At 42.6% G+C, this 22,259-nt stretch overlaps 2 protein-coding genes across 8 annotated transcripts in view; one reads left to right on the top strand and one right to left on the bottom strand.

Moving 5' to 3' along the window:
* Positions 1 to 16,860, top strand: part of Pdgfrl (platelet derived growth factor receptor like) — a 58,823-nt gene extending 41,963 nt beyond the window's left edge. Inside the window, exons 3-6 of the mRNA XM_004637234.2 lie at positions 4,898 to 5,049; positions 9,674 to 9,967; positions 12,557 to 12,696; positions 14,095 to 16,860. Coding sequence (XP_004637291.1) covers positions 4,898 to 5,049; positions 9,674 to 9,967; positions 12,557 to 12,696; positions 14,095 to 14,283 — 775 coding nt within the window. The 3' untranslated portion in view covers positions 14,284 to 16,860. The remainder of the gene's footprint in view (positions 1 to 4,897; positions 5,050 to 9,673; positions 9,968 to 12,556; positions 12,697 to 14,094) is intronic.
* Positions 16,861 to 16,965: 105 nt separating this feature from the next.
* Mtus1 (microtubule associated scaffold protein 1) overlaps positions 16,966 to 22,259 on the bottom strand; it is a 180,835-nt gene continuing 175,541 nt past the window's right edge. For all 7 annotated transcript variants that reach the window (XM_004637230.2, XM_023721987.1, XM_004637231.2 and 4 more), the window contains 3 exons: positions 21,286 to 21,402; positions 18,219 to 18,316; positions 16,966 to 17,607 (listed from right to left, as the gene is read on the bottom strand). In XM_004637230.2, coding sequence (XP_004637287.1) covers positions 17,394 to 17,607; positions 18,219 to 18,316; positions 21,286 to 21,402 — 429 coding nt within the window. In that variant the 3' untranslated portion in view covers positions 16,966 to 17,393. The remainder of the gene's footprint in view (positions 17,608 to 18,218; positions 18,317 to 21,285; positions 21,403 to 22,259) is intronic.

The raw sequence follows: 22,259 nt of genomic DNA, 5'->3' as shown, positions 1-22,259 counted from the left end.
CACTGAGCTCTCCATAGGTCTAGAAGGCTAGAAGGCTAGTTCTAAAGAAAATGTCCTGAGGTGAGCTCATGTGTTAGGCTATTCAGAGCTGCTCCAGTTGATGTGAGTTCTACAGATCTGGTCTCTCTTCTTTTCTGGCATTTGGTTCACAGCACCTTTTATTGCTCCATTCATTCTTCACATTCTCTATTTCTTCCACCTTTGGAGGTGCTATTCATTGGTTACAAGTGCAAGTAAGAGTCTTTGGATGAAACATTTCTTCATGGACAGTGGCTCTGTAGGTCTGGATGAATTCTTTTCTCATTTTTGTGACACAGTCTGAGTTCCTCCTTGCAGGACCATAGTCTGTGTTCCACCCGTTGGGCAGCTCGCTGCTTGAGCTGTGCAAGACCATCAGTAGAAATGGACACTTTAAATCCAGGCATTAAACTGTAATCCTGCTAAATAATTTGTTTCCTGTTTTATAAGGTTTGCATAGAAGAGGGGGTGGAAAAATGCAGAATGTTTTTCGGCACATTTCCTTCCTTCCGCCCCCAATCCTGCTAAAGATACAGCATCCTGACTTCATGAATGCTGGTAGGGTTACTCCTGGTGTTAGATTTTTGTGTGCCCCAGTTACTTTCCCAGTGGGGTAGCATCTTACACATTCTGTCACTGCGATGTAAACAAGTGCTGGGGCAGAGAAGGTGCTTGATGAATTTATTCATTAACTGCTGGTTTTGTACCTTGGCTTAGAGCTCCACAGAAATGTGCCCAGACCCCAGAGTCCACATGGGGAAACCTCCACCTCCGTTTTTCCCTTTTTGCCACTTCTTATCCCCTGAAATCTAGCTTCGCCCTTAAAACTGAAAATTGAAACTGATTTTTTTCTAGTTGCCTAAGATTTTTATTTGCCAATTGATGTGTGTGTGTGTGTGTGTGTGCGTACATGTGCACACACACACACACACACACACACACACACACACACTATAGACCACACTTAACACCCAGCCAGCTCCTACACCCAGCCCAGGCCCCAGTGCTTCTTTCTCTGATGCTTGGTGATTGAACCTTGAACCCCTTCCCCTCTTTTAAGAGTAGGTCCGTGACTTCCAACCCCCTGCTTCTGTCTTATTTTGTAATTAATGGATGAAACCTCCAAGTCACCATTAGGCTCTTTCTGCCCACTGTGCAGCAGGGTCATAGCAGTGAACACAGCAGACTGGGTCCCCAGCCCTGATGCAGCTCTGGGTCCTTGAGCAAGTGTGCTGTGCTTGCTACCTGTCAGTATCCTGTATTCCCCTCTCTTACATCTTTAAATGTCCTCCTCATCTCACCTCCCCCTCAAACTGCCTTCACTCTCTTCAGGCTACAAGAGGAATCCCTTTCAGAATGTCTTCCATTCTTATGTGAGGGATCCTTTTAATTTTTCTCAGATCTTTCCATGTATATTAGTCTTAACTCTTAAATCAGACAGTGATCTCCTTAAGGCCCACTATGTTTTATTTACAATGCTCTCTCCAATGTTGAGTGGATTGGCTGTCATCGCCATAGCACGGTACTACCCATAGTGATTAAATTATAATTACATGTACTTAGAAATAATTAAGATAATACATTGAACCTGCCATTGTGTGAAATGTTTTATATGTGGTTTCTCATCTAATGAATGGGTATTCCGTATGCAATCAAGTGATTTAGGAAGACTGGCTCAGCGGGTCAACAGTTGAGGGGTCTCAGGTTATCACTTCTCAGTCTCAGTTTCAGCTTTTCTAGTTGCTATGTTAGTTAGCTTTCTGGTGCTGTGAGAAACAGAAGGAAGTTTATTTTAGCTCACAGTTTTGGAAGTTCCAGGCTGCATTTATTGGCCCTGTGGCTTTGGCCCAGTGGCAGTATATCATGGTGGGGATCCAAGGTAGGACAAAGCCCCTCTCCTGGTAGCTGGAAAGTTGAAAAAGAAGAAGAAGCAGAGAGGGTCTCACTGTCCCCCACATCTGCAGTGACCAGACCTCCCCTTGGGCCACAACTTCTAAAGGTTCCACTGCCTCCCAATGATGCCACAGGCCAAGGACCAAGCATGAAGCACAGGGGCCTTTGAGGGTCTTCCAGATCCATAGTACAGCATCAGCCAAGGGAGAGCTGGATGCCAGCCTTTCTAGGGTCTTACCTTTTCAGTTGTCTGGCTCAATTCAGTTTCTAATCACTCTTATTTAGGGAATGCTGACCATGTACTCTGCACAAACCTGTCACTTAAGGGATATAAAACAAATATAAAACTCAGTCCCTTACCTTGTTACCAGCTAGTACAATAGCAAGAAGCCAGAGGTAACTGAGGGATACCCAATAAAGGAGCAAATTATTTCATGAGGGGATGGGGGAGATTCCTGAGACTCTATTGTAATAAGAAGCTTCCTGGGAGAGGAGATATTTCCAAGCAGTGTAGAGAAGGCAGCTGAGGGCCGGTGAGATAGCTCAGTGGTCTAAAATGCCTGCTTAGGCAAGCTTAGGCAGGCACAGGGGACTGAGGTTCAATCCCCAGCACCATATCCCATGCCAGCCAAAAAAGAAAAGAGAAAGAGAAAGAAGGCAGTTGATGGAGTGGCTTGGTTGAGCAGAGTGGGAGTACAGAGACACTCCTTGGCAGGACTGATGGCCACAGCAAGCTGTTCAGCAATGAGCCAGACAGGGCTCTGTTTAGGAGCCACCAACCAGACATTTTGCACATGCTGAATTTCAAGTGGCGGCCATACGGATATTGATGTAACATAAAACAAGAGAATCTTGATTACATCAGAAAAGTATGTGGAGCTCAAAGGAGTGAAGTGGTTAGATATTTGAGACATCCTCTCCATAAAGCCATTAATTTTGGATCTCATGAACTGAGATGACTCATCCGCAGGAAAGCAAGGTGATACACCTGGAGTCCTGTCCTGCTACACTACGATTAGTTACAGCTGGCCAGTGGTAGAATTTAATGATCAATACATCTCTCTTCATTTTGGGAGGGAGTTGAAGTGTTTTGCAAATGTATTTGCCAGGAACAAGATAAAAATACAAGAGAAAAAAGTGAAAGAAATAACAGGGTGAGGCTATAGGAAAAGCTGAGGAAGCACAGGTGGGTTGCTCACTGGGCTCAACAATTGTCTGAGTCGCTTTCCTGTCACTGGGATTCAACACTCCACACCCACAATTTAAAGGAAGAGATGTTTATTTTGGCTCACAGGTTTTAGAGGATGCAGTTGATAGTTGGCTCCAAGGCAGGATGAGCGTGCTGGAAAGTTCTGGAGGACACTGCCCATGCTGTGGGGGTTAGAAAGCAGAGTTAAGGGAGAAGCCAGGGACACAAATACACTTCCCAGGTCTCCCTTCCAGTGACTCCACCCCCTAAGGCGCACTCAGGGCCCCTCTGATCCAGTCGCCTTCCAGGAGCCCCACCTCTCAATACATGAAGCTTTTGAAGGATGTTGAGAATCTAAATAGTAATAGCATCTCAACAACAAATGCAATCTTTCCTTTAGAAAAGGATTTTAGTGAGACTCTGTTTTATTTTTATTTTATTTATTTATTTTGGTGGAACCGGGGATTGAACTCAGGCCCTTACACTTGCCAGGGAAGTGCTTATTCCACTGAGCCATCCCAACGTCATGTAACTCAGTAGTGTCCCAAATTTTGTGATTAAGGAGATTGTGGGGCCAATGAGGAAAGTGATCGATGATGTAGAGTGTGCCTAAGGAGAGTCACATAGACAGAAAACATTCTCTCAGGCTTTCACAGAGAGCACATTGGCCAAGCAATGGCTATGACTCATCCACATGGCTAACACTGACAAAGCTTCTACAATCTGAGGTACAGGGTCTCAGGATAAATCCTGAGGGGATTTCACTGACCTTATCAGATCCAAAAGCTACAATTCTTGTTGCATAGGTCTTGCTTTATCTTGGTCTTAACCATTCAACAGAAAAGTATAAAAACGAAGTATAAGAAGTAAAGCCATGCTGTTATGTTGAGCTGTAGGAGACTCAGGTCAACAATTTCTGACATTGTCAGTCAAGCGGAAGACCCAATACTATTATGGATTACTGGACTCTTTTAGAATATTTTGTTGAGTTAAAACATCTATAATATTCAAATAACAGAACTAAACAAAAAAGGGGATACAGATGAATGTCCATTTTGTATCTGTGTATTCAAAATGGTTAGGATGGATATATAGTTACATTCTCTTAATGAATAGGGGGATTTGTTCTAATAGAGTTTGTAAATAGGATATCATGTCTGCATCTTGTACCGCAATTAACCACTAGGAAGAATGTGCGCAATGTGTTAATTATTGAAATTGTCCTACCAGTTTGGTTTGAAACTGTCTTAATGCTATTTGTTTCTCAATAAAATTATGGAAAAAAAAAAAGGATTTTATTTTCAGTTTGATAATGTAGCATCCATAATTGTTCAAGCTTTTATTCAGAGACTTACTGATAAAAAGGATTTTTAGGCATTGGATAATTCTGTGTGCTTTTATTTATGTTGTTTGTATTTAAGAAAATTTGCTAGAAAGGCAGGCTAAAAGTAAAACAGCAGCGCAAGGCTTCTGGCTGAGCTTTGGAGGCCACATTGTTAATGTACTTGAGGTCTGACTTAAGGAAACCCCAGCTCTGAGGCCACAGAGAATTTCTTCTCTTTGGAAAACATAATTATCATGAATGATTTCCTTCTAGGAAAGGCTTTTATTTCTGCCTCCCCAATGCACCATTTACCCTAAAGCATGCTTTGCTTGCTTTATGCCATCTGCAGTGGAGTGGAGTCTGCCAATGTCATCAGGGTGTTTACATCTGAGAACAATGGAGAAGAGGGGGCTGGGCGGGAGGCGCCTGTCCTGCTCTGACCTGCCCTCAGCTCTTCTCTCTTACACTCATAGTGTGAAGCAGCACGAACGGTACAGCCAGCTGACCCTGGTCAACTCCACTGCGGCCGACACAGGGGAATTTAGCTGCTGGGGCCAGCTCTGCAATGGCTCCATCTGCAGAAGGGACGAGGCCAAAACAGGCTCCACCTACATCCTTTTTACAGGTAATATTCTTAGTGCAGTCACTGCAAAACCCTTTAAACTTCTTCCGTACTTGGTCCTGAACTGAGACTTCCTCTGCATGCTGAATAGCATGCGATAGTAAGGCACTATTCAGGCTCCAGGCCAAAAGCTTTCCATTAATTACATCATGTAGGTCCTGCTTCAGGATATGTATGAACAACATTTTTTTTTCTTTTTTTTCAAATGGAAAGTTGAAGTTTAGAAAGATTAAATCCTTAAGGTCACATAGCAAGTGCTGGTGCTGAGATTTGAACACAGAGCTGATTCTATGGTGTACTGTTCAGTGTGATAGGATCTGGACACATGGGACCACTTAAATGTAATTGAGTATTAATTTAAATGGAATGTAATTAAAAAGTAATTTTCTCAGTCACACTTACCACATTTCAAGTGTTCAGTGGTGACACGTGGCTATAGTACTGGACAGCGCAGGAAACATTTCCCTCACAGACAGTTTTGTTGTATAGTACTGATCATTCTGGAACCTCCACAGACACAGAGACTTCATTAAGACATCCTGATATTTGTACCTATGAGTAGCATGAGCTGTGGGTGGGGGCAGGATTCTCAAGGTGTATCTTGATTGGTGCTGTGCTCAGGCCCTAGACTGGGGAGCCTGAAAACCCACAGGGCTTATTTTCAGTTGGAGCTTGCATGCTTGAGGAGTACATGTTGCAGGTCCCCTGTGTTGTCTGCCTGCACAGCCATCTACAGGCTCCTTTCTCTGCAGATTCCCTAAGCTCTGCAGTGAGGGGTTAAAGTTTAACAAGGTTTACAGGTCAGGAATAGTTTTCAGGAATCTTGCAAATTCCACGTCCTGGCACTATTGTCCAGGGCATTTTTGAGGAAGCTGGGATCTTTTTTGGCTTCTAAGCATAAGTTTTCATGAGCTCTATCTTGAATCCACATGCCTTTCAGATGCTGACTGTGTGTGTGTGTCTGTGTGTGTGTGTGTGTGTGTGTGTGTGGTGTGTTCCACATGCTAGGCAATAACGTGCTTTTCTACCACTGAGCTCCATCACCAGCTCCAGTCTAGGGTGATTTATACCTATGGTCCAAATGACTCTATGCCTTTGCCATCAATGAAGACTTTGACATCTCATGTATTTTCCTTCTCTGTCCAAATTGGCCCTCCCAGCCAAAACATTAGCAAGAAATGCTCTACTCAGTAAACAATTTCTCTCTTTATTTCTACAGCATCACTAGGAAATAAAGTGATTTTTATCACCTGTATTATAGAAATAATAATGCTGATTCTGATGCTCAAAAATGTCCAGTTTTCTGTGACTTATACTATTAGAGTAAAAAATCAAACTGTTATTGTGACCCAGGATCCAGTTTTATTACTGCTTGAACTCTCTCTAGGACGAAACATTAAACAGACTATAGATAGACAGACAGACACTAGCTGTAACGAGTGGGAAATTATTCTCAGTTGCTCATAGGCAATCCCTTTGGATCCTCGTTTTGGAAAATACTACACAGAATTGTTTGTGAGCCCTTTGTACACCACACTGCAAAGGAACAGTAGGAAAGGGAACCAGCAGAGACAAGTAAGCATCATTATCCCAAACAAGGGTGGATGCCACATGTCAAATTTCTGAATGAAGATTCTTTGCCTAGATTAGCACTATTGTGTCTTTACAGACTGGTTCAGGTTTTCAACTGAAGGCTTCACTTGAGCAGAATGTTACATTAGATTTATGGGTTCTCTTTGTATTTTGTAGGTAAATCTCTTTCTTAATTTACTGATATCTTTTTGTGAACTAAAGGAAGGCTAAAACATTTCCTTTGACTTTAAAGAAACAAAGTATGTAATTCCAAAATTCAAGAGGCTGAGGCAAGAGGACTGCCAGGAGTTTGAAGCTAGAATGGGCTATTTAGTGAGTACAAGGCCAGCCTAAATCACATAAGCAGACCCTGTCTCAGAAAGACAGATCAAAACAAAACAGAAACCAGGTCAAAAGCAGAAGTGACCAAATACATTGTATGTTTTATTTAATTCCTCAGCACTTAGACAAATGTCCAGGTGGATTTTCACTATAGGGCTTGGCAATTTGCCCTTCCAGGTGTGAGTGGAGTTGGAAACCCAAATGGGCAGTTACAGAAGCTGAGGGTCCATTGCTGGCTCGGAATTCTTTCAGAGCACGTGCTTCTCAGCTACCACGTGGAGAACATCTGCCATTCATTCCTAGAGTTTGGTAGAAAATACTGTGGAGCTTCTTTTGGGGGGCTGTTATTAATGTGTACACTGTTTATGTGTTTGCCACATACATTTCCTCTTCATCTTTATCCAGAAGGCAGTCAGAGGGGATCCTTCTCCCACTTCCTATTCCTGTAACATACATAAAGGGAAACATTCAGACCCCAAGTATACCGCTCAGTAAGCTGTCCTCAGGGAGCAGATGCATGTGGCTGCCACCTGGACCGATCAAGGCTGAGAATGGTACAGGCAGGAGGCCTCACTCAGCGTGCAAGGCTGAGCAATTGTTTTCACATGTAGGAAAATCACATTAGAATTTTGCTAAATATTGAGTTTTCCATATTATGGATATTAGTTTATAGCCTTTTTGTTTATAGACTATTAACTTTATTTTTTTTGAAATATAAAATCCCATGTGTTTAGTAAAAAGAATCTGTTACATGCACTAACACATTTATTTATTTATTTATTTATTGTATTTTAGGGAAGGGTCTGCAGGGTGTTCAGGGTCTCACTAGTAGATGGGACTCGAAGTGATCCGCCTGTTTACAGACTCCCAAGAGCTGGGATTACAGGTGCGTGTCACCACGCCCAGTCTCAATTGCTGTCTCAGCACGTCCTGGGGGCGAGGCCAGCACCGCAGGCCCGGAGGATCAAACCCCAAGCACCTACCCCTGCTTGCAGGCGTTTTAACCCAGCACAAACACATTTACAGGAGACATATTTTACCTATATTTTTAAAAATGAATTTAAACACAGTTCTTTGGTACATGGAAGTCACTCCAGGTTTGAAAGGCTTGTAGATTTGGGATGTACACAGTACATACCTAAAGTCTCTGTGTCTGTGTGTGTGTGTGTGTGTGCGCACATGTGCATGTGTGTATGTGTGTGTGTGCCTTGCTGAGGAGAGAAACCAGAGGCTGTGCATACTAAGTAAGCTCTCTACCCCTGGGCTATATAGCCAGCCCTACACATATTTTGAAGTGACTGGTAGAATCACTTATTTCATAGCACATATTATGCTACAAGATGCAAGGTATCAGGGCTGAGGAGATAGCTTGGCAGTCTAAGCATCTGCCTGGCAAGCGCAAGGACCTGGGTTTGATTCCCCAGTACTGAATGCCACGCAGGCCCCAAAACTGGATGTGGTGGCACACACCTGTAACCAGGTACTAGGGAGGCTGACAGGAGGATCACCATAAGTCTGAACTGTGTAGTGATACCCTGTACCAAATAGATTTTAAAAACATTATTTTAAAAATGTTGTAAGACAGGCCAAGGAGATAGCTCAGTAGAATAAGTGTTTGCCTGGCAGGCACAAGGCCCTGAGTTCAATCTCGAGTACTGTAAAAAATAAATAAATAAATAAATAAATAAAATAAAATAAAAATGTTGTAAGGTATCATTTTAGTGGTTTGAAATTCAAATTGTTTAATTCTTCTGGGTTGGCTCATTGGTTCTAATTATAAGCCTTAAAACAAGGTTCTGGCAGAATACATTTCAGAGGGAAGATAGGAGGTGAGAGATTGGATGGCAGTCCCCAGCCAGATAGTGGCCAGTCAGAGGCCAGGCCTGAGGCCAGCAGATTCCTCCCCTGCACTGCTCTACTCCCTTACACGACCTTGGGCAGGCTTAGGTCTTCTGGGCTGGAGTGAGGCAGGGTGAGGGCGCACAGACTGGCACTGTCCTGGGCCTACCAGGAGAACTGGGTGTGCTGGGGAATGTCTTCCAGGTGGCAATTAGAAACTATAGCTATAGGTTTCATTTCTCTGTATAAAAGCAGAAATTGTCCAAGGTTTAAAACTGCTCTTAGCATAAAAAGATCAGTCTTTTTCCTTAGTTTGGTGATCCATGGTCTGATTTGGGTTTGAACTAAGACCTGTTTTGTTTCTTCTGAGGAGGTGAGAAGTGTTGGTCAGCTTTATGTCAGTAAAAGAAAATACCTGAGACAATTAGCTTAGCAAGAGAAAAGGTTTATTTTGGCTCACAGTTTTGAAAATTCTGGTCCATGATGAATTGGCCCTATCTCTCTGTGGCAAGAAAGCACATTATGGCAGGATCACATAGTGAAACGGAACCACTTACCTCATGGCCAGGAAGCGAAGAAGAGGAAGAAACTGGGACCTCACAATCTCTTTTTAAACAACAGGTTAGGACCTACCACCAGACCCCAGCCTCTAGAGGGGTTAACACCTTCCAGTAGTGTCATTATGGGACCAAGCCTTCATCATGTAGCAAGAATAAAATCATTCTTCATATATATATGAAGAAGCTAGCTTTCTCTGTTTATAAAGACCCAGTAGTCTGAGTAGTTCATTGTTCATCTTTGTGCATGAGTGTTAAGAATCCTTAAGGAACTCTTTAATGTCTCTAGAGTAAATGAGACTGTCTTCCATTTTCAGATAAAGGAGAACTGTTTGTACCTTCTCCCAGTTATTTTGATGTTGTCTACCTGAACCCAGACAGACAGGCTGTGGTTCCTTGTAGAGTGACTGTATTGTCAGCCAAAGTCACTCTACACCAGGAGTTCCCTGCCAAGGAAATCTCAGCCAATGGAACGGACATTACTTACGACTTGAAGAGAGGCTTTGTGTATCTGCACCCTCATTCTGACCACCAGGGGGTGGTGTACTGCAAGGCAGAGGCTGGGGGCAAGTCTCAGATCTCCATCAAATACCATTTGCTCTACGTAGAAGGTAAGCCTGCTACTCTCCTGAGCCCCCAGTGCCTGCATTTTAATTATTTCCCATGAGTTCCCACAAGGAACTGCTATTTTGTTACAAATGGAAATATAGAGGTATAGAATGCTATTCTGATGGGCTCCCCTACTGCATTACCACTTCTAGAATGTTCTACTTCCTTGCCCTGACTCTAACCAACACTTCTTTATTGCTTTCCTCCAAATTTGCCCACAGATACTGCCTCTGTGTTTGATCAGTTCCTTAAACTTCCAGCCTCCTCGAAGCACATCCCCCCAACCTCTTTGTTTTAACCACAATCCCACCATTTCCTTCAGTGGTGGAGCACGTGGTAGCTAGGCAGGTGGGCAGATGCCTTGGCCTCATGAGGGCCTCATGCTCCCATCTTTCTCCCAGGACTCTTCCACCCTCAGTTGGTGGCACAGGGGCAGGCTGGTGAGTACATCTCCCTGGGGCTTTCTCTCTCCCTTGACTTCCTCAGCAGGGAATCCTCTCCCAGCACACAGGAGAGGAGAGAGGAAGATTTCTCCATGTACTGTAGTCCCTCCAAGATGACTTTCCTCTCTGAAAACTTCTGCTGATGAGGGGTGAGTGGTGTTTGAGTGGGGTAGAGTCCACCCACTGCCGTTGTGGTTCTTAGGCAGCCCTATGGGGAGGTGCATGTCCCAGAGCTAGTTGTACTCTCGAATTAGAATTTTGGCTCTTTAATGCCTCCTGTTCCCAGCTATGAGCCTTTTTCAGTAGGACATGGCCACTCCCTGTTTCCAAGTAACTCTGTTTCCTAACTGACTTTGGAACAGAGACAGCTCTTCTTCTCTAAAGCCCCCCACTTCAGGCTACTCCCACTGACTCCCTCCTGTCCTCCACCAGAACAGCCGTGCCAAGGATGGCAGGGACTCTAGTGTTAAACCCAGCAGGCACGGCCTGTCCTCAACTAAGCAGAGTCCACCTCTCTTGTATCAAACTCCCAGCTCCCCTTTTCCTGCCCATCCCCCTCCTGCCAATTTTCTTGTTCTGCCTTGTCAGCTCTTGGCCTTGTACTCCTAAATGTTGGGGCTCCCCAAGGTGCTTCTTTTCTACTGCTTGAACTCTTGCTGGGCAGCCTCACCCATATCATATCTGTACAGTAGTGACTCCAGAATGAATATCAGTGACCCAGAGCCATGCGCACAACTTCGTGTGTCCAGATTACATCTGCCACAAGGTGCTCCAAGGGCCGCTCAGCCCAGCGGCCATCAGCCTCGCTCTCCCAGGCCTGGTTCTCCTGCATCCTCTGCCTCAGTGACAACAGCACATTTGCCAGCATGCAGGAGCATGGCTCAGAGTCTAGCCCAACCTCCTCCTCACCTCTCCTTTAGTCTTCCTTTCATTAAATTATTTTTAAATCCTACATTTTCTCTCTATTAGTTTCATAACTTGAAAAGGGTTCAAATCATCATCTAATTGTAGGACAAATATTAAGACCCTGCTAGGGCTGGGGAGATAGCTCAGTGGAATAAGTGCTTGTCTGGAGGGCCTGAGTTTGACTCCTGGTACCACCAAAAAAAAAAAAAAAAAAAAAAAAAAAATCCCTGCTGAATGTGTCCTCTTTCTCTTTCCCTGATCCATTTTTCACACTACTGATGATTATAATCCTAATTAAATGGTCCTACAGGTTCCTGTCTCTCCCAGAACCAGTTATAATCCTCCGTGTGCCTGGCGAGCCACACGTGCCCCTCCCTGCCTCTGGCCTCATCAGCTGCCTGCTATGGCTCCTCTTCTTCCCTCAGCTGCCTGCATCTCACCCTGTGGGCTGTGCACGCAGGGATTTCTGGTCCACCAGTACCCCCTGCTCCCAACAACGCCTCTTAAGCTCACCCCTGAGATTTTAGTTCTGAGTTTGCTTCTTTAAGCAAGTCTTTCCTAGTTCCAACTGACCTGAACTTCCCAGAACACACTGGGCTTCTCTCCATGGCACTTAGCACAGGCAAAATTTTAAGCAATCCATACAATTTTGCTTCATGGGCCCTCCACTGGAGGACACAGATGTTGCTTGTCTTGGTGGCTTCTGTGGTCCCAGCTTCCCAGCTTCTAGCACACTGCTTTTCCCAAGGCCACCAGACAAATTACTTGTGAAGAAACAACAAAGAAATGTGTTTATGAAGTGCTACAACATATTTGCACTGCAAACACAGGTCGCGCTGGTGCCTTTCCTGGAAACATCTTTTTTATACATAGATTTACTTAGACTTCCCTTTTCTCTGAGCATGGATGGCTACATACCTATCTGTCCTCCTCCACCCTTCCTGGTGTTACCAGCCAGCTGCCTTCCCATGTGTTCTTGCTCTTTACTCAAATACCCCCCATCTTTTTATTCACACGACTCCTGGCCTCCTGCCCTGTGAACACAGTGACCTTGGAGTCTGGACCATCTCAGACAGAGGCAGAGGCAGCTTCAAAGGAAACAGTGGCCTGGTGTTGGTTGGGAAGCTCTAAGATAGGCAGAAATGTTACATCGCTCTCCAAAGAGAATATATGCGTCGATTTGTGTGTAGTGTCACACTCATGAATCCCATCTCACACTTCCTGTCTCCTGTTCACTTCTAGTCCCCAGCGGTCCCCCATCAACAACCATCTTGGCCTCCTCCAACAAAGTGAAAGGGGGGGATGACATCAGTGTGCTCTGCACTGTCCTAGGGGAGCCTGATGTCGAGGTGGAATTCAGATGGGTATTTCCAGGGCAGAAGGTAAGTACCATACCTGGTCTCAGGCAGTCTTTTTAGAATTTTTGTCCCCATCTGGGGCAAGAAATGTGTGGGGCTTTAGCAGGGACCAGGGCTAAGACCATAGTGCCAAACCTATGGCACATGTGCAGCAGCGGGCTGTTACCACTGAAAGCTCTAACAGGTTCCACTACTGGTCTACGGTATTTCAAGGTATTTATAAGTATTCATTCAATGTATACTCTTCATATGCAGTTGTTTTCATAACCCCTAATTAAGAAAGGACAGTGAGTGGCCTGAAAGAGGAAGGAGGGAACCTCAGTCTTCAGTCTGATCTTCTGAGTGTCCTAGAGGCAAATCTCACCTTCTGGTGTCTTTGCAATGTTCTCCAAGCTATATCCTATGGTGGGAGCTCTGAGCAGACACCCAAGAGCACATACAGACAGAGGCCCTGTCAAGGTGCTTGGAAGCCAGCTGGCATTGCAAAATAGACGTTCCATAAAAGCAACTACAGCACGTTTAGCCTTTGTGCATATTTTCCTCACTGAAATAAACAACTATGCTACCAAGATGGAATAATCCCTTTGTTGCTTTCACTTCTCAGTGGCCAATATACTTCTGCCCTGAGAGCTGTAATGAGTGGGAAATGACCATCCCTGAAGAGTATTATTTTTCAGCATTCTAGTTAATAACCAGGTAGTTATTAAAAAGTGTTGCTACACTGGGAAGATGTGATTTCCAAGAGGGCTAGTATTTTTCACATTAATTTCCATTTTATGAGCAGAAAATATTAGCAGTAATATTAGTACTAAGTGGATTCAGAAAACACTATTTTCATCACTCCATTTGGCAGAAATCTCAGAAGTGACCATCTCCTTCCAGAACATGAGGTCATACCATCTAGGGCACTGTTTTGTCCATCCAGAGTACAGCTGTTCTCCCTCTGGAGGCCCACAGCACATAAGGCTAATTGTACTTTTCCCTCTCCCAAGACCAAACAACTGGGAGCTCTTCTGCACTTACAGTGACTGCACTGGGCTTTTGATTTTAAATTCTGTGAATAGGAGTCCCTTGAGATGTTAGTGAGCAATAGAAAGATGGAAGCAGTGAAAATTTTAGTCTCTTTTCATGCTCACTACCAATTTCATTTAGTTTCTAAAGAATACATCCTAAATATAAGCTTACTGAAAAAAATGGCTGAAAGCAATCACCAAACAATATTCTGAAATGCTAAGACTTCACTTAGAAAAAAATGTAGCCTTGAATGATTGTAGTGTTAAAAGCTTCCAGAGCCCACAAGCTCTGCATACCAAATACACAGAGCTCATACATAAGTATAAGCATTGCGCTTTGAAAGGAACAGTGTGTTGGGTGCATGGGAGCTGTTTAGAGCAGCTTGTCTGTGTTGGTATCATTAAACAGGACGAAAGGCCTGTCTCAATTCAAGATACTTGGAGGCTGATCCACCGAGGACTCGGACACACCACAAGGATCTCCCAGAGTATCATCACGGTGGAAGACTTTGAGACCATTGATGCAGGGTATTACATTTGCACTGCTCAGAATCCCCAAGGACAGACTACAGTAGCTACCACTGTTGAATTTTCCTGACTTGGAGGGTGAAGTATTGTGAACTGGTGGAAAGCCTGTTTGCAAACATAGTCTTTGGTTTCTCCTTAGTAGTACTTTGCCAGAGGCTGATGTCAACGCCAAGTGGCAACCCTTGCCTGAGAGTCAGAGACCCAGACATCCAAACTAAAAGGAAGTCACTCATTTATTAACAGAAGTGTTAACTTTTCTAACAGAAAGCATGTCTTTTGACTGCTTACCTATGTCCATGTTTTGTATAAGAGCATATATGCCAACAACTTTAATCATTAAACGAGCAAGTTTTTGTAAAAAATAAAAAAAATGGGTTAAGTGCTTATTTTTTAAGTTGTCTTGACGACATCAAGAAAGACTCATTGGCAGCAATACTTCAGTCAGTACATAGGGTTCTCTTTCAAATAATAATCCCACTACATCAGATTTTAAATGTGCTGATACATAATTCAACTACTTATCTATAAGTGGTGACTTTAGATTCAAATGCATAGATCTATCACTTTTCATCAGTAGCACCTTTAAAGTGTGAGGTACTTTACAAGGTATCAAATAAATCTAACTAATTCTTTGTATGCCCTCTAAAGTCCCAATTTCAGATTAGACTACTTAATAAAAACTAGATCATGTGTTTTTAAACTTTTAAAATAGATAAATATATGACTTTTTAAAATTGTGTCAAAATTTTATTTGAAAAGAGTAAGAGAAAAATAGGCTCTCCAGAGTGAACTTGGGCCAAACAGGGGAAAAGAAAAAAGGAACAAAAATAAAAGCATGTTCTGGTCTACAAGAGACAGAGTGGGATACCATGAAGACTCATGATAGCTAAGAAATATTCAGTATTGTCTAGACTCATCTTTAAAAAGTGTTTAGACAAAAGCTTATTAAAACCAGCCAGGATTTATTTCTCAAATACACATCTTTAAAATTTAAAAAGCTCAGTTCTGACTCGAGGTCTGTGAGCCAGATTTCAGCCCATGACAAATTCTGTGGTTTCCACTGGAAATTCCTGAGAAATGACTTAGAAGATATGATCTGAACTGCTTGGCTATTCACTGAGTGATACTTTGAACAGTGAAATAGGTCAGAGGCTGCAATTCTTACATTGAATATTCCAGCATTATTTATTTGATTAAAATAAAATACACTTTCCATCACTAAAAACAGCACAGCTACCATTGTTTACACATCTGTATTTTTATGACGTGCCAACATTTTGCATCCCGCGTGAAACATTTGGTTTAAACAAATCTTAAAAATTCTCTATTTTGTTCCCTATCTTCTTTCAATTGTCTGTCATCCTCTGAGGACATTTTTACTAATTGCTATAAGGTTTATTTCCCAGACACCTACATGGTATGGAGAATTGCAAGGAGTAGCGTGAGATTACCATGCATAGGGGGTGAATGGCAAACCCAACTTTGGCTAATGTCACTGAGAACAAAGTGGAAGTGAGAGCAGAGCTATTTCCAGGATCTGGCAGTGAATCTATGCCCCCATGAATCCAAAGCAAACATGGAAAGTTACACATGTAATAAACTATCAGAAGTTAAAGACACCCAACACAATCACTAATTGAAATAAACATGCATGATGAGTATCAGTTGGCTATGTAATGTACATGTAATTGATGACTCAAATACCCACATCTAGTTCCCTAATCTGTTCTTACTATAGGGGCTATGCACACAGCCATCCAATGAAGATTAGTAAATACTGACATCACAAGATTGACACATGCAGGGAGGGGAGGGAAAGCCACAACTGTCCTATCTTGCACAGAATTTTAAGCCAAGGGTGGTGATAAGGGAAACCCTAAAAAGAAGTCCAAACATAACTTGGAGGGTTGTCAAGCCTCATTTTCCACTTGTCTGCTGGAGATTCTACCTTTCTAAAGAAAGGAGTGCTCAAGGGGCACCCTTAAACTAGCACCATCTTCCCAAGGTATTTTATGCTATTGAACACAGCATTATCAGCTTAATCAAGGTGCTTCTACTTAGAAGTACCAAATCCCATCTTTCTTAGTTCTAGCCAATAGCTTCCTCTTTCTCATTATTTTATGTAAGGCTTTCCAAAATTTGTGTATCAGATCCAGACCTTTGTTTGGAAAATGAGTTCAGCACCTTGGAAATGAGCTAGCTCTGGAAAGGCAGAGATAAGAGGTAGAAGGTTTTGTGGCTCTGGATGGTAGAGAAAGGAAAGGGAAAAATAAGGATAATGGGGGAGAAGAAAAGAGTGTATATCTGTAAGGATAGGTTAGCTCAAGGTAAACTATAAGGCAGAACAATCCATTGGCACTGCCCTTTTTCTCTATACAGATTTTAAAAAAAGAATTAGGTTTCTAGATTTCCTCATAGCCTCAAAAAATGGATTGCTGAATAGTGTTAGGATTATGTAATCCACAGAAAATTCTAAACTGATGAGCATTAACATTTAAAAACCCCCAACAAGTTACTCCAAAAAGACATGGAAAATATATAGACATTGACAAGTCAAAGCTTTCCTATCACACCCTTTCAGTTATGTTGCAGGGTCAAGCAGAGTTGGTGGTGGAGAATTATAATTCAAGCAACTATTGCTTTTTCTTCTATGGCTTTTGTTACAATGTGTACATCAACTATGATCTGATTTAGTACACTGCGCTTTTGACTGTTATGCTACAGTGAAGAAGACTGCACGAGACACATGACACTCTCTCACATCCATTTCATTCATATACCCCACCCATAGTCGGACCAAATAAAAATCACAAGAAGGTGTCTGTGATGTAATGTTATAAAGTTATAAATCTTTATCTTAATAGGGCCCTGAGAGTTTTTCCCCTTAAGCTTAGGTGAAAAAGGCAATGAACAAGATTCTCTCGTTCCTTAAGTGCTTTGTGCAACAAGTTCCATGTTGATTCTGAAATCTTTTTTGGAGGTATCTTTTGGACCAAGTCAAAAGTCTTCCTCCAGAGTTCCAGTCTCCTAAGTAGCCAATTTTGGTGGTCGCTGCTTTCCAGTTATCTTGCAGAAATTCCACATGAGCTAATGTAGCTCCTGCTCCCATGATAGTTATATCAGGGTCGGTCCTGCAGCCCCGCATCCAACTGCCCTTGAGTCTCGTGCTCCCAGGAAGCGTCATCTGGGTGAAACGCTAGGGCTGGGGAAGGAGCCTGAATTCCTTGGTGACTGAAAGGGAATGGCTGAGGATGTGGGCGATCTCTTGGGGCTGCACAAGTCCCCGTTGTGCAGCTTCCACAGTAGTTCCTCGTTCTCCATGGAGAGTCGCTTGTTGACTTTTGACTCCTTCTCCAGCGACTCCTGCAGCACAGCCTGCTCTGTGGAAAGTTGCCTTGAACACAAAAGAGAGCCACAAGCCATGTGAATTTAAGTTAAAAACTAACTTGAAAAACTTTACCATTTTAAATTTGAAAGTCAAAAACCCGTGCCAATGGGAGAAAACAGAATCCTGCAGAAGGTCACCAGGATGAAAGCTGGCTAAACCCAGACAGATACTACGCCCAAATACTTGCTTTGGGGCAATTTGTAGTAGTCTATGTGACACTTTCATAGGGATGCCACATCTTTTATGACTGTCTTATATTTGTGACTGCTTTCCTTTTTGAAAGACTTATTTATTGGTGGTGAGGATAAAACCCAGGGCCCTGCGTGCGAGGCAAGCACTCTGTCTGAGCTGCACGTCCAGGATGTTTTCTGGTTCTGTGCTGCTCCTTCTCTGAATGCATTCTCAGGCAGTATGCCAGGTTTCCTCACTTAGGTCTGTTTGGTCCGGACAACTTCGGTGAAAGTATGAACAGATATCATATTTTTCCCATTTTGGAATTTACTTTTTTAACCACCCACTCTGATCACATTTCCAGGAGATACCTGGGGGAGTGTGGTATCAAACTAACATGTTCACCGACGGGAAGGCAGCAGGGGACAGGACTGGTTTATTTTTACCTTGAAATTGCCATGTGCTTATCCATCCGAGCTTTTAATTCCTCGTTCTCCTGCTGGAATCGCTTCAGTTTGTCAACCAGCGCTGTGTTGTTGTCCACCTTGGTGTAAAGAAGAATTCCAAGCTCTATTATTTGGTAGCATAAAATACAATTGCTTTACTTCTTAGGACATATTCGTGACACAAGCATACTTTGGAGAGGTGTAGGGAAATGTAGCATATTGAGATATTTATATCCTAACACACAAGCAAAAGCACTCTGAAGCAGCAAAATAGAGCATGTAGATACTATGTATTTTTTTAAAAAAAGTATGCCAGGCACCCAAAATCAGACCCACCCAGTTCATATTCATAGAATTCTCTCTAAAACTGGTGCCCTGTGCTGGGTGACCCCAGGCACTGGCCTGCTCTCTTTTTTGTGTGTGTTTGTGTTTTAGGGAAGGGTCTACAGGGTGTTCAAGGTCTCATTACTAGATCGGACTCATAGTGATCCACCTGTTTACAGCCTCCTAAGAGCTGGGATTACAGGCAGGCACCACCACACCCAGTCTCAATTGCTGTCGCAGCGCACCCCTGGGGCAGGGCCAGCATGGCAGGCCCAGGGATCAAACCCTGTAGCTACTTGCAGGTGCTTTAATCCGCTGAGCTATTTGGCCGGCCCGGGCCTGTTCTCTTGTAAGGTGGTGCAACAACTACTGCAACTGAGCAGTCTGTGTTTGTTACAACTATGACATCTTCTTGTGGTAAGCTTTTTAGGAAAAAAAATAAATAAACCCCAATAAACAACAACTCACATGAAAACGCATAGGGCAACAGTTCATGGTTCTTGGCCACATTTAATATGACCTTAAGTACATCTCAGAATTCTAGATCACTAAGTATTTACACCTCAGCAACCACACAGAAGTACAATGCAACAAAGTTCCATGGAGGGAATGAAAGAAGGAAACACTACAGAAGCAAAGGGATTCTCCCCTCTGCTCAAAGCAAAATGCCTGTCCTCCTGCCCACACTCAGCTTTCAAAAGGAGCAATCTGATCAGCTGAGAGTCTAAGGGATAAGATCCCTGAAGCTATATAATCACTGACACGAAGGGGAGCTCATTCCACCCCAGCTCACTTTCTAAAGGTAGGATTTGGTCACAATGCTAAGGTGCTGCCCCTGCAGTATTATTTTATGATGACTTTACTCTCACCAAAGTGCCTAGTTTAGATCTCTGCTATTGTCAAGACATCCTAGCATCCACAAAATGCCCAGGGCAAGCCATCCAGGTGAAACAACTTTCCGGAAAAATGAGTGTAGAATAAAAGAAAAAGGGACCATGAAATGCTCAGTAATTATAAAGGCCCTGGAATTACAGACTAGCTGGTGATGTTGATTGATCTTAAAATACTGTCTAGTCCAGTTCGTTCGTTCGTTCGATCGATCGATCGATCGATCGATCGATCGATCTATCTATCTATCTATCTATCTATCTATCTATCTATCTATCTGGAAATGAAAATATCACCATGCAAATCATCATTGGCAGAGCTAGTTTTCATATTCATACCAAGATTTCTTCCGTAGACAATCTCATAGGCTTTTTCAAAGGCCTAAGTAAAGTAACAGTGGATGTAGCTGTCATCAGAGCAACACGTTGTTTGTTTTTGAGACAGGGTCTCCCTATGTAGCCCAGGCTGGTTTCCAGCTCACAGTGATGCTCCTGCCTCAGCCTCCCAAGTGCTGGAATGACAGGTGTGCACCACCATGCCCGGCCAGGGACACAGTTTTGTGCGTATGTATACACAGCATGCAGAACAATGGGACACTAACTGATGTTAACATGAAACCTCTCAGGTTTGACAAGACACAGAAATACTATGGACCAACAAGAAGCTAAAACACGTTATGATTTCTACAACAGAGTCTGTTTCATTGCTTATGATCTTCTGGAGAGTTCTAATACATAAATGGCACAAGGGGTTAACAAATCATTAACCAGATCATCTGAGTTATCACTGCCTGCCTGATCAGCAGAGCCATCACACCCAGTCTAACAGGGTGACCTTTGGCAGTGCCTGGTATGTCACTGGGTTGGGCCTGCTAATAACCATGAATTCCTTTCAGCCCTTAAAACAAAAACAAGATTTCCAGATAATATGAAGTTTCTCTGTGTATATGTACACACAGAGGGCTAGCTATTACCTCTCTCCAAAGACAAGCCATAGTCTGTAGTAGAAAACCAAACCAAAGTAAATCAAATCCTCTAACTTTAAACAAACAACAAAATAAAATCAGATAAGAGGGACCTATTGTTTAGGGTTGTTCTGAGTTTGAAAGAGAGATTTATTCCATGAGTCACCTATAACTGAGGGGAGCAAAGGCAAGCAGTGCCAGGTGACTGGCATCGTCAGGGGCAAAGTACAACAACGCCTCGGATCATTTAAGCTGCTCTGCCCTTCCTGCCAACTTGGTTCGCGTCCTGACAAGCAGCAGCTGTGTCAAGGCCCAGCCAAAACTGTCAATGGACACTCGGCAGTCTCGTCAAACACATGGTGCTAGGCAGACTTTCTCTTCCCCCACCCCACAGTTCTCTGTCCTGCAGGCTGTGAATTAAATTTTATTCATAATGCTTGCTATTTGTCTGATGGGATTAATCTGATTAAGGCATAATTATTTTATATTTTACTTTACCAGAAAAAAAGATGAGGGTTTAGACAGATTCTGTTGCTCCAGTGGGATTAATCTATACGTCCAACTTCTCTGGATGTAAGAAACCTATCCAGAATTGGTGGCATATTAAAGTACTGATCTTACATTACTTAAAAATTTTTAAGCCTGATGTTTGTTATACTTTGTCCAAGAACTGAATGCTGTTTTAACATGGTCCTTGAAAAATAAATGTTCTAGAAGGCCACAACAAATTAGCCTTGAACAAAGTTGGAAAAGGAAATGTAACTTTTATCTTTTATATGATATTACGTATCTATAAGTAGTAGCTAACTCAAGTACTCAGTTCTAAATCCTCATTTCGCAAGTATTACCATTTGGTAAGGTCCCTAATTCACTGTCCTGGAAGACACATACCAGTTTTTCCATTTTCATTAACTTGACATCCTGTTGGTGCAGTTTCTCATTCTTGATCTCCAACACGGCTTTCAGGCTTTCTAGTTCTTGCTCCAGATACATGATCTGAGGATTTTTCTGGAAAGAATACAGCAAGATATTGCTCTGACTTATTTCTCAAAATTGCCCGGAATTTTTGATTCGACTTAAATAAAAATAATTGAAAACGAAAACATCACTAACGTCAGTAAAATGGAAAATACTTGTTGCATCAAATATGTTACTAAAAGCAATAAAGAAACCAGTGCTTACAATGCAAGAAGAGAGTTCTGATTGGAGACCAGGCATTCACAAAGTGTTTGCAGAGACAAAGTGGAACTAAGCAAAGCCAGTACCTGACCAGAAAGAGAACAGCACTACACTTATAGAGCTGTCTCAAAAACAACCAAAACAGTAATCAAATCTTGAGTCTCATTTTTTTTCATGATGGTTCTATACTGACCTGGCCATATTACTAGAGCAGTCATAACACTATCATTTTATATTGTGATACCCCAACATAAAATGACACTGTTACATATTTGTCATATAGCAAATACTCTACTATGATTCTTTCCAAAGTGAACTCTTGTGAAGAGAAATATCCTCCTCCTTAATGGGTGGAAGTTCAACTGAACCACCCAAAACTTTGATTCAAATTAACAGTATGATATCTGTTGATCAGCTGTTTAATGAGGAAATTTCTTAGATAAGATTCAGTGTTGCGGATATTAAAGCTACTCTTTCAGGCAGTGGATTCCATTTCGTATCAATTCTGGAAATAATATAGCTCTGACTTATTTCACAAAATCACACAGAATTTTTGATTGGACTTAAATAAAAATAATTGAAAACAAAAACACCACTCCAGGGGCCGGGGAGATGGCTCAGAAGAATAAGCGCTTCCCTGGCAAGCTCAAGGTTCTGAGTTCAACCCCCAGTTCCACAAAAAAAAA

The sequence above is a fragment of the Octodon degus genome, unplaced genomic scaffold (assembly GCF_000260255.1).
Source record: "Octodon degus isolate 3935 unplaced genomic scaffold, OctDeg1.0 scaffold00088, whole genome shotgun sequence".
NCBI classification, from domain to species: Eukaryota; Metazoa; Chordata; class Mammalia; order Rodentia; family Octodontidae; genus Octodon; species Octodon degus.
The sequence above is the reverse complement of the archived record's forward strand: the minus strand, read 5'-3'. Positions and strand labels throughout refer to the sequence as shown.